Here is an 18,356-nt window from a genome sequence, read left to right as displayed (position 1 = left end):
TTTAACTTTTTTTGCACAAGAGACAGAAACTTTAGACACCACTAACCCAGGATATTTTAATACCCTAAAACTAATTTCCATACGAAGGAATCTGAAAAATTCATTACTGCGTTCAATAGGCTGTAACTATGTAACAAGCTGTCGCAGTTCAGTATAATATAGTGGCTGTTACAGATGAAGTAATTGTGGAGAAGAACGCTCTCCAGCTTCATCACCTGTCCTTACGCGACGCCGTCGCATCAGCGCGTGCGGGTCACGTGATCATCAACAGAACATCATCAGCGGCAGCAGGAGGGCGAGGAGCGGAGGAAACCGACAAGTGCCGGTCGGAGGAACAGATAAACGGACCGTGTGTCTGCCTGCTACCGGAGGACCTCTATTCCCTGCAGGTAGGAAGATTTACGCGCTCCGTCTTCACTGTACGCTGCCTTAACCGGTTCAGAAAAGAAAAGAAAACGCTGATTCCCCGTCTTTGACGTCACTGAAGGGTTTCCGACTTGTCATTTAAAAGCAGCATTTAAAGTTTCGAGCCGTGAATTTAAACTAAACCGACAAAAACAGGTTCATGTTTTATGTAAAAGAAACGCCGTTTACGTGTTAGTTGTTGACTTCTCATAAAACTCGTGTTAGATTACGAGAAACCTCTCTGGAGATAAGCGTCCGAGCGTTTTATCAAGCTATGTTTAATTGAAAATGTCCACTCACATTACTGGTAGATTGTATTGTTTATACGTGAATAGGATGATGATAAACATAAACAACATTTACTCCCCTTCTATGCTGGCCGATGCAGGCTATTTCCCAGAAACCAGAGGACACAGGAAAGCACAACATTGCTGAATGAGCTGATTAATTTGTTACTTTCAAATTACCCAACTATCTCCGGAAAAAAACAACACTGTATACACACACACACGCACACGCACACACACACACACACACACACACACACACACACACACACACACACACACACACACACACACACACACACACACACACACACACACACACACACACACACACACACACACACACACACTCCTAATACACTCTTTACACACACAATGTAAAGAGTGTATTAGGAGATATGGGGACAGAGCAGTACACTGTAATACTGACATTTTCTTTTCAGCAACAGAGCTATAATTAGGTTGTAAACTGTCTGATCCAGTGAGTAACTACATTAAATCAGTCAGGAGCCATTTGTTGGAAATAACAAGTCACAAACTCAGGAGGACAAAAGCAGCCATGGCTGTCCTACTGTGACATGGGGAAGCTGTCCAGTCAGTGGGAGAAACGTGCAGTGGCAGGGAAAGCTAGATTTGGCCTAATCTTGTTAACAGGATTAACACTTCTTAAGAGTTAGTAATGTCACCCCACAGCAATAGAGAGAGAGAGAGAGGGAGTAGATGGGACCTCGTCGTGCTGGATTTCTTTGATAAAGCATAGGGCACTTTGTGTTGTAACCCTCCTAGGACCCAAAGATAAACTCTGTAATTAGAATGCATTAAGGCTGATATAACAGACAAACAGTTCTTTCTAAAAGAGGAAGTGTGGCTTAATGTTACTTAGCAAAGAAGAGTGTACATGTTTGTTTTCAAATAAAAAACATGTTTATAACAGTGGATATAGGTTGACATTTATTTCAGTGGTAACAAGGGGTATGGTTTTCTCCTGGATCTTCTTACTGTCACCATGCTGTGGTGTTAGTTTAGGTCCAGTGTTTCCCAGTGAAAGCAAAAGTTCAGTGATGCAGTTTGAAAACTGGGTCATTTTCTTTGGAGAACTATTATTATAAGCATTTTAATGGGTTTTAATAGCAGTGCAGTAAAACACATGGAACAATAAAATATTACTAATATTACTAGCTGCAGATCAGCTTTTGATCTGCATGTAGTTTTCCCACAACACTATATGTTGTTGTGACCAAAAAAGTCACTTAAAGCAAATGCTATGATATGGATTTATGGTTAATGCAGTGGTCTTCAACTGCATTCCTCGAGAACCAGAGTCGTGCAATTTTTAGATGTGTTCCTTGTCACACATGCTTGAATTAAAAAGGCGAACCTGCCTCACTGGCATGCAGTCAAGTTCTACAGAGCTCGACTAAAGAACTAATGTTGGAGCCAGGTGTGCTGAGGACTGGAGTTTGAGACCACTGGGTTAATTGAAAGGAAGGTAAAACACTCAGACATCATCTGCAGTTGAACATTTTCTCATTTACTTGTCACAGAAGAAAAAACAGGAAGAGCAGTTAATGCCTCATCAGACATTTTATGCTGATGGTGATCAAGTAAAAAATAAAAACTGCTTTTGAAGAAAGCAGTTTCTTAGCTGGTTAACTTTATGCTCACAAACAGCTTCCATGGTTTGTCTATTGACTTTTTTTTGTTGTCGTTCTTTCTGTTGAGTCCAAGATTTTTCCCCATAATCTTCTGGCAAAATGTATAGCCGAGAGAGTATTTGTTACTGTTTAGGAAGTAAAAAGGTTTTATTTCATAAACATCACATTATTATAGGATGGCACCACACCAGGTAGTCAAATTCCAACTAAATATAATGCAGACTTGTCTGGAGTGACTTATTGTGCAACACCAGACATATCTGCTTTATCGATTAAATTATTATTGAACAGGTTTACTGTAATGTGCAGGCGAAGCCTCAGAAGCACAAAGCTCACAGTGTAATGTCGTCAGTATAGAAGACCCTGGTTCTTGCTGTAGCTCTATTTTTAATTACTAGGCAGCCAAATTTGTTGTCCTATCATCACGGTAAGAAATTAGTTTACATGTCATGTCATCAGGAAACTGAACGAGTTCTTTTAGTCCACAATGGTACCAACATCCAGCTCTTTCAAGCGATTAAACTATTACTCAATCAAAAAGAGTAAATTGTGCCGTCAGTTCAAGCTGTTTTGCAATGTTTAAAGAGATTTCTGGTGCACAGGATGGTGGTGACCGGGGCCTGGTGCCAAGTTATGTAAGCATTTTAGAGTTCAGGTGGGGGGTAATTTTCCCTCAAAGTTCACACAGAAGGGTCTAAGAAGCTGTGGCACTGAGAAGAGGAGGCTATCAGAGGAAAATGCTGTAGTGGAAAAGTTTGTAGTTTACCTTAATGATGCTGATGTGACATGGAGGTCTCAGGAAGGACACCAGCAGAGCAGCAGGAGAACCAGCAGCTGCACCTTAAGACCCCGTGGACTCTGGTTAGTTCAAATCATGGCTTTGCTTTTGACTAGGAGACGTCCTCTTTTCTTCCTCGGTGAATCTCTGTCATTGTAGAAACAAATGTTGCACGGTTGTCAGAATGAGGAAACAAAAAAATAAAAAAAGACCAATTGAATTGATTAACCCTTGAAAGGAAGATTAAACATGTCTGAAACAGTTTAGACTTTAATTCCCTAAACCTTTCATTGTTCATTTCTTTAATGATTTTTAACAGGAGCAATTTGTGAACAAGGTGGGAAAATATACTTTTGTCAGCGCTGTCTTTTAGGCATAAACTACAGGCACCAGAGGAAAGAAGGTGTGTCGGACGCAGTGATGACACAGGCTTGAAAACATCACCCTTATTTGTTGTGATGTTAGGAGAGTCTTTCACAAAGCCTGACTACATTTTCTGAAGAAAACACTTAATATTCTTAATATTTTGTACTATGGAAGTGTTTTGTAATGCCTTACTACCTCTGTGAGGTTCAGCTAGACTTGCCTCGTCATACTTCTTCTGAAATTATTTTTAGTATTGATTCAAATAATAATTTGTGTTATAAAATTTTGAGTTGTTTGCTTAAAGGTGAGGTTTTTATAATGTCATAGTCCGTTTAGACCAGAACTTTTGGTGCCTTGTTTGTTTTGTTCCAAGTCAAAGGTGGACTGGAGTAAGTAATGTTATTACTCAACATTACTTACACAATGTTAAGTAATAAGACCCAAAATTACTTTTCCAACAAAACCTAGATAAATATTGTAAGAATAATTGAGTCATTTTAGTGCCTTTCCCTTTATCAGTAAGATTAACACCCTTTCTATAGTGTTTTATGTTATATGTGGCTGCATTTAGACAGTTTAAAACCAGAAATGACGAACATAGATATTTGCAGACACACTCCCTGAAGCACCTAAAACATAGAAACCTGACATGGAAGGAATTATTTCCTGCCTCTTCTCTGTATACTGTATATTGTTTGGTTGCGACGCAGAATAAGAGGAAGTGTTCAGTACGGAAAGTCTGCTGAATATGTAAAAGACTTGATACTAATGGTGTCATATTAAGTTTTGGGTGTGAATTGTTTTATTTCCGCTTGCTGTTAGAATGTAGATCCTTTACTTTCAAACTAAGCTGTCAAAAGACTTGAAGAGAGAAGAGAGCAGTTTTTAGTGACAAGCCCAGTTGAAAACTGAACCCAAAGTACTAAAAATATCTTGTGACCCAGTTAGGACCAGCGTAGCTCTTCGGTTCTGGATCTTCATGAAACCATTGGCAAAAGACGAGTTAATTAATGAGACAGACTTGCAGCAAAGACGGTTGAAGCTTCTTTTCAATAAGATTTAATTAAAAAAATGGGTCATAGATATTACAAAGTGCTCCTTTCTGTTGCAAAATACGCTTTTTTATTAGATTTCATATGCTTAGAATAATTTAAAACCATTTGAATTATCTTATAAGCCAAAAGTTTGCAAGGAGGCCCATTTATTACCACTGAAAAGAAAAGAAAAACAATGCAAAAGCCTTTTGAAATGTTGCCAATCTCAAGCCAACATTTAAGAAGAAATTGGCCTCAATGTATTTAAATCGCAGATTAATGTTGCTGTTTGATTTGAGATGCAAAAAAATACTTTAATCTACAAAATCAAACTAATTTTCTGTCAAGATTAGAAATTAGCTGCAAAATCTATTTATCTTGTCTAAGGTAGTGATCTTCCTGTGTAAAATACACAGGATGCACCGCCTCGCCCCAATTTGCTGTGAAAATAATCTGGCTTCCCTGTAAATGCAGGACAAGCAAATTTGAAAATATTTTTAGTTGGTCCAGGAGGATGTTAGCTTCATCCTCCTGGACCAACTTAGCTGCATTTATAATAAGTTAAGATGCTAAGAGAGTCATACACAACAACCATGAATAACTCACTTCAAACTTCTGAACTATCGCTTTAATATTTGATCCAATTTGAGTTGATTCCTAGATTATTTTGGATCTCCCACCTCTACGTCCTCGGTTAGCAGAGCCTCTGATTAAATCCTGATAATTTCTGGACCGTTTGAAAGGGAAATGGAACAGAACCAGTGTGTTTAGGGACAGGCTATTCTGAGCAACTGCAGCCTTCTTACAAGGACAGTGACCTGAAAGGCCAAAATAAAATCAAAAAAGAAATCAAAAACAAATTTTATAGTCAGAGTTTAGTCAAATGGAACTAAAAGTGAATTTGATATGTTTTATTTTTCCTACAGGTGAACACCATGAACTATGTGGGGCAGCTGGCAGGCCAGGTTCTGGTGACGGTGAAGGAGTTGTACAAAGGAATCAATCAGGCCACCCTGTCAGGCTGCATTGACGTGATTGTGGTCCGACAGCCTGACGGGACGTTCCACTGCTCTCCTTTCCACGTCCGCTTCGGAAAACTAGGAGTCCTGCGCTCCAGGGAGAAAGTGGTGGGTTCTAATATTGGTTAAATCAAATGTCAAATGGTTGCAGCTTTTTGGGATCTCTTTAGCATCTTTTGGGAAGATTTTGCTATATGGAGGTGAATTTGCCTAATCTTGTGAACAAGATTGAGAAGTACTTTGCACTATTATTACATATATATGCATTACTTAATATAAGTATCAAGTTTCAAAGCTGTTGGTTGTGAAAAAGGGGCATTTTGTGATTGCGTTTGCCTGAATTTATTTTATCATGATGATAAAATGTTTTTTTTTTATTCTTATTTGTTTCTTTAATAATGCCAGAACTTGTATTATTCACCAAGTAAGTCAGACACTGTGTTCACTGTTACTCAGTAACTGAGTAGCCAGTTTTAACAAATGCTGTTTTAGTCTTGAGTAAATTGTTGGATGAGACCTTTGTACTTTAACTGGACTAAAAATATTTTCAAGTGGTGCTGCAACTTTTGGACACTCTAACCACTCGGACCAAGTCTAATGTAACGTTTCTCATAAAGATAACTATAGTCAACAATTCAGAGTGTAGAGCAACTATTTGTTTTGAAGCCCACAACAAAGATTTTCCATCTCTCCCGTACCTTTAGACTCTGTAGGAGCCTACTGAGTACTTAGAAGGGAAGAAGAAGAAACTAAAACTCAAATCTCAGTTTGCCCCATTCAAAAAAGTAATATCATCTGCTGTAGAGTTACACGAGTGTTAGACTGTGCAGGAAGTAGTCTGCGGGTTTCACTGGTGGTTTAAAGCATTCATTTCTGTAGAGATCGCACATGGGAGAAAACATACTCGCCTCGTATTTCTCTACTGTCAGTTTTCTGCATCTTGCAATTTGATTGGGTTTAAGATAATTTCTTCATGTAACATTTCCCATGCTTTAGATGTGAATAAACAATTTTAGCTGCATGCTATACGAATGCTTTTTTGCTTAATGCGCAGGTAAAAATCGTCCGTTCATTTTCTGTGGCTCAGCTCAAAACTTCAGGTGAATCTGGGGCACAGAGCTATGCTAAGATTGTGGTTTTCTGTTAAGCCTCATTGTTGTTTGTTTCAACCTGAAGCAATCTGAGTACGGGGACTTGCCTCACTGTAAGGTGCTGTGTTGTTGTGAAACTCTAATTCTGCAGATTGACATAGAGATTAATGGAGAACCTGTGGAGCTGCACATGAAGCTCGGAGACAATGGAGAGGCCTTTTTTGTGCAGGAGGCAGAGCGGAGCAATGTGAGTTTCGCACTTTTTAATTACAGTTAATTAATTTTACTATGTTTCACCTTTACAATAACTTGCAAAAATATTCATCCCCCTGAGCTCTTTCATCTGTGTGTTTTATTAAGGCTTTATGTGACAGTACAGAACAAAAATAGTGAATAATTGTGAAATGGAAGGAAAATTAAATTTTTTAAAAAACGTTTTCCAAAAACATCTGCTAATGTTTCTTTCCACCAGCGTTGCACACAGAGAAAATCAAATGTATTTGCAAAACTTGAGCGCCTTTTGCCACATTTGCAGAGTGCAGGACTATTACAGACTTGCTGTTGTGCAATACTCATTAAATTTACAAAGAAACAGTTGCACTGGGCTTCATCAAAGTGAAAAGGGTTTCAGATACTCTGACCATAGATAATTTTCCCTTCACTTCTCAATGATGCACTACTTTGTGTTGGTCTGTCACGTGCAATTCCTCTGAAAAGCTTATAGTTGTAGTGTGACAAAATGTAAAAACAATCAAAGGGTTTGAAAACCTTTCCAAGGCACTGTCTTTTTTGATCATTGCACAAATATACTCTCTGAAATAGGAGATAATTCCTGCCCACTTGGTGACGTCACCCATCCCCACCGAGGAGGTTCTGATCCGGAGCAGGGAAGCCAGATGCGTGGGGTCCGCAGAGAGCTGCCAGCCCCCTGTCGTCCCAGAGATGGACTCGGCGAACCCCCAGCTTTGCCTGAACTTGTCTGGCAGGAAGAAGAGGCGACGCAGGAGGAAGCACAAAGCCGAGCCACGCAAGGAGGAGCCGACGTGTGCAGGAGGAGAGCAGGAGCTGTGTGAGTGCAGCTCGGATGAGGAGCAGCATGCAAACAGCGGAAGGTGAGCATAAACCGAACTCTGATCTGCTGATTAGAGACTGAGTTATTAATTTCATTCTCTATCGTCAGGGCGTCATTGCTGTCAATAGTGAAGGACAACATGGAGCAGAGGCAGCACTCGCCTCTCACCGCCCTGGAATGGGACAGCTATCCTTTCTCTGATGGGGACTGGTCGCCCTGCCCCATGTACGAACTTCTCACTTCACTTTCACATTTTGGCATATTACAACCACTAACATATCAATTTCACTGACATGTATGGAGCTGAACACCAAGTGATTCATAATTTTAAAACTGACGGAAAATGGTGATCATGGTTCACTTTCGGGTTATTTAACCTTAGTATAAATATTCTATAAAGGCCTGAGAGGTCTGTTATAGAGCATTAGTGAAAAAGCATCACGAACGCCAAGCAACACAGTAAGACAGGGAGCATTAATCAAAGAATGAGATCAACTCCATTCCTCCAGAGCAAAGATCCAGTGACTTTTAGACAAATCCCTTTCATCCCTTTTCTTCTCATGGCCTAATAAAAGCCCAAACTTAAATCCAACAGAGAATCAGTGGTAAGGTTTGAAAATGTTCTCAGATGCTCTCAGTCTAATCCGACTGAGAAAAAGGCAAAAAGTCCAGCTTCCAGATGTGCTAAGATGTTAGATTTATTTCCCAAAATACTTGGATCCATAGTTGACATGGTGCTCATGCATCCTTAAAAAGTCTTAAGGTTATATTTAAAAATGTGAGCCGTCCTTGAAAATGCTAATCACATGTCTTAAATTTTGTTCTGGCATGATTACTTTTCGTGTTTTTCTTGCTGGACTTTTCTGTCGGGCTAAAGTTTGAGTCACATGCAGACGTCTTCATTGTAATCTATGACTCGAGGCTAATATTCTACCACCTGTCATGAATGAGTGCAAATGTGTCACCAGTCGGCTAGACAGTGTCAGTTTCAGCCCATACGAGCCAGCAGGATCCCCTAGTCATCCCCAATTCAAGCTGGTATTCAAAAGGTCTTACATTTGACTCATTGAAACCTGCAGATACTCTGGTTGAATTGAAAATATGTTGGTTTCAAAAGTGTTAGTGAAATTTCCGAGACATGTTAGATGTATTTGTCGGCACGTTTTTTTTTTCCCGTCACAATTGCTCACTACTTTGTGTTGCTCCGCCACAAAAAATAATAATGTTCAATAGGTGTGAATGTTTTTAAAAGCAGCTGTAATTATAAGGAGTCAGGCAAATAAAAGAAAACAAAAGAAAACTCTCCCCTTGAGGTCCTGGGAGCTGACTCAGTGGAAACTTGTTTTTTGATTGCATCAGGAATCTGTCCGAGCCCGCCTCGCCCAGAAGTGACTCTGAGCTGATGGTGAAGCCGACAGAGAGCATGTTTAGGTCCGAGTCGCACATGCAGTGGAGCTGGGGGGAGCTTCCTGAATCAACAAGGGTACGGATCATAAAGTTACAACAACGATCTCACTTCCACCACACAAAGACACAAGTTTTAATGATGCGCTTCTGTATTTTAACTTCATTTGTCTGCGTCCAGGTCAACAAAAAGTCTGAGACAAAGACGCAGAGCATCACCCCATCAGAGAGCACACATTTCAGAGTAATTCTGAGCTCAGCGGCCATGGAGGACGAGCCGATCGTCCAGCAGAGCTCATCAGAGCCCGTTTGTAACATCGTGAAGCCAGAAGCTCGGACCGTTAAGCCTCGTCAGTGCAGCTGCAGCCCACAGCTCCCAGAATCACATGGTGCAAACAGTAAGCAAGACTTTTCAGATAGAAAGTCGAGCAGCTTTTCCTCTCAATCAAGTCCTGCAATCTTGGATTCCGACTCAAATAACGTACGGAAGCCAAGGTGGACGTCTTCGCCTCCTAGTCGCAGGAACAGCGGTTCTGCTCCCAGTACAGGAAGCAGTGAAGCCGGAGAGCCTCTGACAGGATGTCCTGATGCAAAAGCTGCGTCTAAGACCACAGACTCACCCGTCAAAAGGAAAGGTAACGGCCTTTATGCCCTGCTCTAGAAAATCTCAATGCTTTTTGTACTTTTCAGAATGAAAGTATAAACATAAAAAAATTTATTTTAATCCAGCTCAACACATTTATTGTCTCAAAAAACCCGCATTGAAGACAGAAAGTTGATAATGTCTGAGCTGACAGGGTTAGGACCTCCTCCAGATTTCTGTATGAGACAACAACTACACCCAGTTTAAATGGATGCTTACAGGAAGGATGTGGTTTCTGTTTGGGCCCTTAGTTCAGACTCTCGTCTGGGACTCCTCTTCGCTCACATGCAAGAAGTCAAAACAAAAAAAAAAAGAAAAGGAAGTGAAACAAAGTGAAGTCTGTCATTGCTATGAAGACGTTCAGAGAATTTTTTTCTTTTTTTTGGAAAGTTGTGAGGAAGAGGAGCCAACACCAGGGGCCTGAGGATATCTACCTGGAAGACCTGAGCGCCCTGGAGCCAGACGTTGCCGCGCGGTACTTCCCTAAAAGGTGCAAACCTGGAAATTCTCACAGATTTCCATGCATTTATAACCAGCCTTCAATGTGAACAAATAAAATCCCAGCAGATGTGACATAGGACTGTACACTCCTATGATTTTAACATCTGACCTGTCCGTATTCCAGCGAGGCTGAGCCGGTGCCTAAGCACTGGGTGGAGACGGGTCGGCGCTCCGGGTCCCAGTCCCCTCAGTCAGTGGGGAGCGCAGCAGCAGACAGCGGAACAGAGTGTCTGTCCGACTCAGCGAGCGACCTGCCTGACGTCATGCTGTCGCTGTGTGGAGGCGTGGGCGAAAACTCAGAGATCTCCAAAGGTGACGGGTTGTCTTTGTTATGAACTGTAGCTGTCACTGCTTTGCAGTGTTTGCTGTGAGGAACTGGTTTAGTTTCTATAGACCCGTTATTTCTCCTCGCACTCAGTCTCCACAAGGGAGAACTGACTATTATTAAAAATATCATTTCTCATGCAAAGTTTGCATTTTCCTCTAAAACATGATGCATCGAGTAAATATATATTTTATTGCAATGCAAAATGCAGTTAAAGAATAATAAAATGTGTTTTATAACGAACACAAAATAAATGTTTTTTTTAGCTAAGATAATTAAATAACTACAAAAGCTTAGTTTATACAAATAAATAAAAAGCATACAAATAAAAAAATAAAACATAGTAATAAAAGAAGTTATGAAATATAAATAAATATACATTAGTTTGTGTTTATAAGAGCATGTCTGATATCAAAAATATCCTCAGCTTTTTTATTGCCTGTGAAGGTAGAAGGAAGAAATCCTCATTTAAAATAATCTTTTAGCCTTTTAAACAGCTTCAGTTTGAAGTTTTTGCATTAACGGCGCAGTATTGTGGGGAAGTTTTTAAATTTGTTTTAGTTTAGCGTGCTCCTGCTGGGTGTGTTCAAACATTTTTGATCTGAAGGAGTTTTAAATGTGAAACAGCACAGAAGCTGTAAGACGAAGGTTCAGCGAAGCTTGATGGAAACAAGCCTTATTATTACTGCTGGCACTGTTGTAGACATTTACCCTTATTTTAATGTTTTTTCTAAACCTTATTTTGTATGTAATCCTAATTTTGAAATATTTTATAGAAAAATAAAGCTTTGAGTCATTAACTCCTGTTTTTATCCATTTCTGGTATTCATTATCTGCCTATTATTCACAAATTCCGATTCAGAACAAATTATTGTCTCTTGAAAGGGAAATTTGTGTTTATTGCAGTAATTAAGCACATCAGAGCCAATAAAACATAAAAGACAACAAACAATTTTAAAAAATCTGGTATAATAAAAGCCTACATAAAACATTCAAACTTGACCTAAAAACATAACAGGTCTATAAAGTGGTAATAAATGTAAGAATCATAGACAAAGATAGGATTTATACAACTACCTCAGCATGCTTTACATACTGTATCATTCCTGCAGAGGTGCCAGTTAACATGTCTTTCAGTTTGAGGGAGCATGTTTCTCCGTTTAGTAGGCGGAAAAAGAAATTATTTTCAAATGCGAAACAAAACAAAATAAACCAAAATTTCATTTTGAAAATGATCTGTTGGCTGAACTTCTGTCCGTTTTTGTTTAGAGAAATTCATGGAACACATGATCACCTACAACGATTTCGCCGAGAATCCAGCGATCATCGACAATCCAAACTTGGTGGTCAGGATTGGAAACCGGTGGGTCTCATCAGTCCAGCGTTTATCCCATTCCACATTTTCGTTCGAACATCTTAAGATCAGAAATTAAAGTATATTTCTTTTCTAGATATTACAACTGGACTTTGGCAGCACCTCTGATTCTTTGCATGCAAGCTTTCCAGAAAAATCTTCCGAAGGTATCGTCTGGTCTGGTGCGTTTTTCTCAAGCTGCTTGAATAATTCTTTCTCATAATTGAGTTATTTGAATTTCAGACGACAGAAGAGGCCTGGGTGAAGGAGAAAATGCCCAAAAAGTCCGGACGGTGGTGGTTCTGGAGGAAGAGCAGCACAAAGCAGGTGGGGACTATAATTGGTTGCGCAACCTTATGACTCACAAATGTGGCGGACACTGGAGTTCCAGTTTGCATTGCAAATGAGCAACATGTTGCCCAAAAGCCTCAGCAATCTCGTCATCTTAGATTTGCATCATTATGTAAAGGCATTTTCTTGTTAGGTAAGATGTAGATATTGTCTCCCTTTTAAAATATCTACGTCATCTTCCTCCTCTTCATGTTCTTAGTTGTCGACTGAGAGCAAGTTGGAGAGACAGGAGTCTGCGAGCAGAGAGAGCCCTGCCCTCCACCAGGCCCCAGATACCCAGTGAGTCAGCAGCCGGGCCGCATTCAGAGTCCTAACAACAATACAAAACATGTCAACACGAGTTGCGCTGGGTAAACAAGTCCCACACAGGAGGGATTAGCATATTAGTCAGTGCTGAAGTCTTGTGACTTATAAACCTGTGACCAATAAACTCATTAAGAAGCAGAGACACAGAAAATATGTGAAGAATTGATGATTCAACTCACATGCTTCATAATTATCAGAAAAAGTTGTTCAATTTGTAAATTTGAAAGGTAATCAGCATACATATCTGCAGTGATAAGTAGAGGATATGAAGTGCGGTAAATGTAGATGAGTAGATATGCCGCCCTCTGGTGGCTGTAATAGGTATCGCTTCTTGCCAATTCTTAGATTTTCTCTGAAAAAGAAAAGTTCAAATAAATCTTTTAATCTTTTAATTTGATACGACTTTCATACCCATGATGATGATGATGTGTGTGTGTGTATCAGCTTGTCACCAGACCTGCTCACCATCTCTCTCCTGCAGACAGAAAGCTTCAGAGTGGTCCAGTGATGAAGAGACCAAAGAGCTGAACGGTGCAGCACCATCCATGAAACCCACTGAGCGCGTGCAGAATGAAGGAGCGGCTACGTGTCACTCTTACAGGAAATCCCTCCGTCTGTCGTCTGATCAGATCGTAAGTTCACCAGTGTGAGCTGTGTGGTTTAGACAGAAACAAGGGGAAAAAATGGTTTAACTTGTGTACCAAACAATAATAAAATCCTGCCATTTGTCACGAGAATCTGTGTTTTATGGAAAGACAGCATTTCAGTATTTTGAAATGAAAGAAAAATCAGGTTCCAAGTACACTTCGGATGCCTCCGGGAGGTTAAAAATGTTTTTCTTGCAAGTGAAAATCAACACACAGCAACCAAATCACCAGGATATTTATTGCTTGGTGCTTTTTAAGAGTCTGCACTTCACTCTCACCAGCTACCTTCAAAGTAAACCGGAAAGCGTGTAGAGGAAGCATGCAGTTTTATTGAATTTTCATATCCTCAGCAAACAAAATTAGAATGTGCATTATTGATAGCATCACTCTAAGTGAAATCAATCTATATCACGTGTTTCACTCAGTAATATTCTAATTTATTTGGTGTATTTCAGCTTCTGAACTGTTTACCTTTTGCAGGCCAGCCTGAAGCTGAGAGACGGCCCAAACGACGTCACGTTCAGCATAACCACTCAGTACCAGGGAACCTGTCGCTGCGAAGGAACCATCTACCTGTGGAACTGGGACGACAAGGTCATCATCTCGGACATCGACGGCACCATCACCAAGTATGGAAAATATCCACACTTTTTTCTGAAAATATAAACGTAGAACACGCTACTGAACATGAAACCATCAGCTGATCAAATTCATATTCGCAAAGTTTAGTAATATATGTACTTTTGGTGGGTGAATTTAATTGCCCACACCTCCTTCAACAACTTGTTCATGTAACAACTAATAATAATAATGCAAATCAGATTGGTGTTGCTTAGATTTGGTGAGTTCACTGATTGTAAAACAACCAGTCAATCAAATTTCAATTCTCATGTTCTGATTATCAGCAGACATTTTTAATTTCAAGCCTTCTTCACCGCTCAGAATCAATCAGATCTTTGGATCTACTTATACCTGAGAATAGGCCGGTTCCGGTCAGCTGCTGATCAATCGGTCCAATTCCTCCTAAAATTCTTATTACAAGAAAACTCAGTCTGCTTCCCAAAATAGTTTAATTGTTTCCTTTTCTGACTAAGAAAACAAGCAAGAAAACTTTGTACTCGCACATTTCTTTGCAGATCAGATGTTTTTGGTCAGATTCTGCCTCAGCTTGGCAAAGACTGGACTCATCGGGGAATCGCAAAGCTTTACAACTCGGTGCATGAGTAAGACCCGTCGTCTGCCTCCATTATCACATCAGGAAACGTTAAACTAAAACAACTTAGCCGGCGAACATCTGACTCTTGCAGGAACGGCTACAGGTTCCTGTACTGCTCGGCCCGAGCCATCGGCATGGCTGACATGACTCGCGGGTATCTGCACTGGGTGAACGACAGCGGCACGCTTCTTCCCCAGGGACCTCTCATGCTTTCACCAAGCAGCCTCTTCTCTGCCTTCCACAGGTGGGGAATCCTCTGACTGTAATCTGATCAGACTTTTATCATCTACTGGAAAACAAAATCACATGATGAAAAAATTAAGAGTGAAGTTACAACTGCAGTGTGAAAGTTCAGATCTGTGCATTTAATCCTGTTTTTGAGATGCATTATGCGCTTCCAGAATCAGCTGCGGTGTGTTAGAGGATTCATTTATGCTGCTTTTTTCCTTTAAGAGAGGTCATCGAGAAAAAGCCTGAGAAGTTCAAGATCGAATGCCTCACAGACATCAAGAACCTGTTCCACCCAAACACTCAACCTTTCTATGCTGCCTTTGGAAACAGGGAGAACGTGAGTAGAAATACTTCTTCTCCTGCACTTAGTTTTTTTTAAAAATCTGTATAAAATCATCCATTTGCTTTTGTGTTCCTTTCCTCATTAGGATGTGTTTGCCTACAAACAAGTGGGTGTGCCTGCGTGTCGGATATTCACAGTAAATCCTAAGGGGGAGCTGATCCTTGAGCAATCCAGAGGCAATAAAACATCGTAAGTAGCGACAAATCACTTTCTGTCAGCTGTTCCTCCCATACAGATGTTTTAATATTTCCTCTTGTGATGCTTGTTTGTAACTTGGCAGCTACAGCCGGCTGAGCGAGCTGGTGGAGCACGTTTTCCCGCTGCGAAGCACTCAGCACTGCGCCACCTTCAGCTGTCCGGACTTCAGCTCCTTCTGTTACTGGAGGCAGCCGATCGCAGAGGTGTGCTTCGAGGAGCTGCTGTGACTTCAGAGGCGCTCTGATTTAAATCCTAAACCAAACGGCTGCTAAAGTAGCATCTTAAGTATTTTCTGATGTAGGGTGAATGTCAGGGATATATTTATGTACTCCTTTATTTTTAAATGAAGCAGTTGTTTCTGCCATCTGTAGTAGTTAATGCATAAACTGCACGGAGCATAAATGCACTTTTTGATTGCACAAAAAAAAAACTTTAAAGGCAATATTTTGTACTTAAAAATCAAGCTTTTATCCTGGAGTAAAATGTCTCTCAGTGAAATGTTTGTGCAGGTGTACAAGACTGTAAAAGATTAATCTGCATGTGAAACCGAAGCTTGCCAAGTGCAAATTTTGACACAATCTTAAAAGGTTCAACTGATTGAACAGTGTCCATACTGACCAATCAGAAGACTGCTTATTTTGTTACATTTAGAGTCTTCAGGAAATAACAGTTCTTCTGCATGTTTAACTGTCCAACATATGTGACGCTTTATGCACTTTAATGGATGAACGAATGGATTCCAGTTAAGTCCCACAGCATTTACCGCTTTTCATACAAAAGCCTTTTGGGTTCAAAATTTTCACAAGATCAGCTTATTATCTTAAGGATCACATTTTCTCTTTCCAACCAAATGCACTGAAAAATTGCCTTTTGATCTCCAAACAATCTCATCTGATTGGCTGGTGCTAAAATTTGCTCTTCAACTCAAAAGGCCACACACAGATTCCTGTTTTTTTCTGTAATTGGGATCACAAACTGCTAAAAAAAAAAAAAAAAAAAAAAACATTTTGTTTTTGTTGCAATTTCTGTGAGATGTACTTCTGTAGGGACTTAATAGAGTCAAGTGTGTCGCTGTCCCTTTAAGGCCTTTACTTTGAACTGAAACGCCGAGAAGGAACAACATGTTGTGATTTGCTGCTTCAAATTGCATTAACGTGTCTCGGTTCAAACGGATGAATGTAGATCCTGCTGCTGCTCGATGAGCATTTCTGTAAATCCATAGTTAGACTCAGGGTTCACTGTTCATTTTTAATGAATGTTGAATTTTTTTTTTTTTCCAGAAGTTTGTGTTCTTAGTAACAAATGTCCATAATTTACAGCGTTCTTTCTGTGAAAGTGACAAGCTTTGTGTGAAGAGACCACACTTTAATTTATATTAGTTTTATGAAACTTTACTTGTGCTTACCAATGAAGGAGTTTAGTTATTGCAGATCATTTCTATAGATTGCTCAGACCAACTTGTGGGTATCTATTATTTGTTGCTAGAAAAGCACAAAAAAAATTACGCATTTGTTCAAATTTATGAACAAGTAGTATACATCACATCAAAATCACATCCCTGTGCTGTTGTTTTATTAAATTGTGAAAACATGTATTAAATTGAAAAAAAATATTAAAAAGACTGCATTTAAAACTACAAAGCTTGTTTATGTTTAGCCTCTGACAAGATGTGTGCGTTTCAATTCTTTTGAGCCACGAAAGCAAAACAAAACATAAAAACTATACATTAGTCCTCATAATGCAGACCGTCTCATCCGCTTATCTTAAATAGAGAGTTGCCATGATAATTTAACCCAACCAGGTGAAAATGCTCCATCTCAGTTGTTTGCGTAAAAGAGTCGAAGCAGCTACCGTTTAGTCGGGCTGCCGTACAGAAGCACAGCACTAAAAGACGACAGGATCTCCCGGGAGGCGGAGGTGGCGAGTTTCCCAGCGGTCAACATGAGTCCCATTCGGTCTCCTTGCTTCATCGAAACAACCAGACTCAGCGAGGTCGAGCCGCTGCAGCTGCACTGCTCTGGCGACGCCGGCGCAGTGACCTCAGAGGAGAAGCCTGCCGAATCCAGCATCTGAATGGTGCTGTTGGACACTGACAGCACGGCCTCGACCTTCTCGCCTCTCTGGGCGACGAGCACGGCCGTCACCAGGTAGCGACCGTCGGTGGGAGATGTGAAGATGCCTGGGATACAGAGAGAGATGATCTGTGGACACTGATTGTTGTGAAAGATATCACAAACCTGTGGGATTTTTTTAAGACCCAAAAGAGAGAATGTGTGTTAGAGTTGCTCAACCAAGGAAACATGTCCAGAATAGAGGCAGTCTTACTCCTCAGTGGTTCAAGCATAAAGCAAATTTGCTGGCTTCCAAATTTCTACAGGTTTTCTGCAGTTTCTTTTTTTTTTGTCTCATTTAAATGTCTACTATCAAACAAAGTTCGAAATCAGAATAAGATAACTGGAGTACAGTGAATCCCTGTCTATTCACGGTTCAGTATTCATGGATCCACCTCTTCAACAGATTTATCTGTGCAGAGTAACTCAAATTATATACAAAAAAGCCACCTATTTGGGGAAATTTTCGCAGAGGATATCTACAATATTCAATATTTCAGCTGCCGGCTTCCAGTTATCTTTCTGCTCTGCTGAGGGAAAAGAAAGATTACTGCCACCATGTTGTCTCTAGACATTGACGGCTTCCAGTGACTTAGTTAGACCTCTTACTGGAAGTCCTATGTCACCCATCTTCCTTCCCCTGCTTCTCTCATCACCCACACCCCTCTGTTTATCCCACATACGAGGGCTTCTGTTTCTCATTTCTTGACAGATTTAAAAGAAGACAAAAAAAGAAGAAAAAAAAACCCTGTAGCTCAGGAAGCAGAAATATAGGGACAATGAACTGAGACTTTCATTTTCCTCGCCATCGATTGGTTGTATCTCCAAGAGCCAAGATAAGGAAGATTGTAGATATTAACTTTTGTGGTTGTGCTACGATGGTTCCACTATGCGCATTAATACATATTAAGGTATATTTTGTGTTTGAACTATTATTGGAGGGAGTGTTAAGTATTTCCAGTTATTAGCTATTCAGAGATGCATGTGGTCCATAAGTGGGCCACTGTAAATAACAAAAA

At 40.2% G+C, this 18,356-nt stretch overlaps 2 protein-coding genes across 2 annotated transcripts in view; one reads left to right on the top strand and one right to left on the bottom strand.

Annotated features, from left to right (window-relative positions):
* The first annotated feature begins 224 nt into the window (after positions 1–224).
* Positions 225–16,825, top strand: LOC103456861 (phosphatidate phosphatase LPIN2). Its single transcript, XM_008396681.3, has 20 exons — positions 225–389; positions 5,452–5,652; positions 6,787–6,882; positions 7,458–7,747; positions 7,816–7,932; positions 9,067–9,190; positions 9,293–9,746; positions 10,145–10,244; positions 10,380–10,567; positions 11,850–11,943; positions 12,032–12,101; positions 12,178–12,261; positions 12,485–12,564; positions 13,073–13,223; positions 13,719–13,867; positions 14,375–14,461; positions 14,546–14,698; positions 14,908–15,022; positions 15,114–15,217; positions 15,309–16,825. Exons 2-20 carry the CDS (start codon positions 5,461–5,463, stop codon positions 15,451–15,453), a joined length of 2,793 nt encoding a protein of 930 aa, XP_008394903.1. The 5' UTR covers positions 225–389; positions 5,452–5,460; the 3' UTR covers positions 15,454–16,825.
* Positions 16,777–18,356, bottom strand: part of emilin2b (elastin microfibril interfacer 2b) — a 16,724-nt gene continuing 15,144 nt past the window's right edge. The window contains exon 9 of the mRNA XM_008396678.3: positions 16,777–17,405. Within this exon, the coding sequence (XP_008394900.2) occupies positions 17,074–17,405 (332 nt within the window). The 3' untranslated portion in view covers positions 16,777–17,073. The remainder of the gene's footprint in view (positions 17,406–18,356) is intronic.

This window comes from Poecilia reticulata, chromosome 20 (genome assembly GCF_904066995.2).
Source record: "Poecilia reticulata chromosome 20, P_reticulata-male-v2, whole genome shotgun sequence".
In the NCBI taxonomy this organism is placed as follows: Eukaryota; Metazoa; Chordata; class Actinopteri; order Cyprinodontiformes; family Poeciliidae; genus Poecilia; species Poecilia reticulata.
Note: the sequence above shows the minus strand (reverse complement) of the source record. Positions and strands in the feature narration are given on the sequence as shown.

Bases quoted from the DNA above. Each gene is read 5' to 3' on its own strand.
- LOC103456861 (XM_008396681.3), top strand. From the start codon at position 5,461: ATGAACTATGTGGGGCAGCTGGCAGGCCAGGTTCTGGTGACGGTGAAG. The intron at 5,653-6,786 runs GTGGGTTCTAAT...CTAATTCTGCAG, and splicing joins TGCGCTCCAGGGAGAAAGTG to ATTGACATAGAGATTAATGG. The intron at 7,748-7,815 runs GTGAGCATAAAC...CTCTATCGTCAG, and splicing joins CAGCATGCAAACAGCGGAAG to GGCGTCATTGCTGTCAATAG.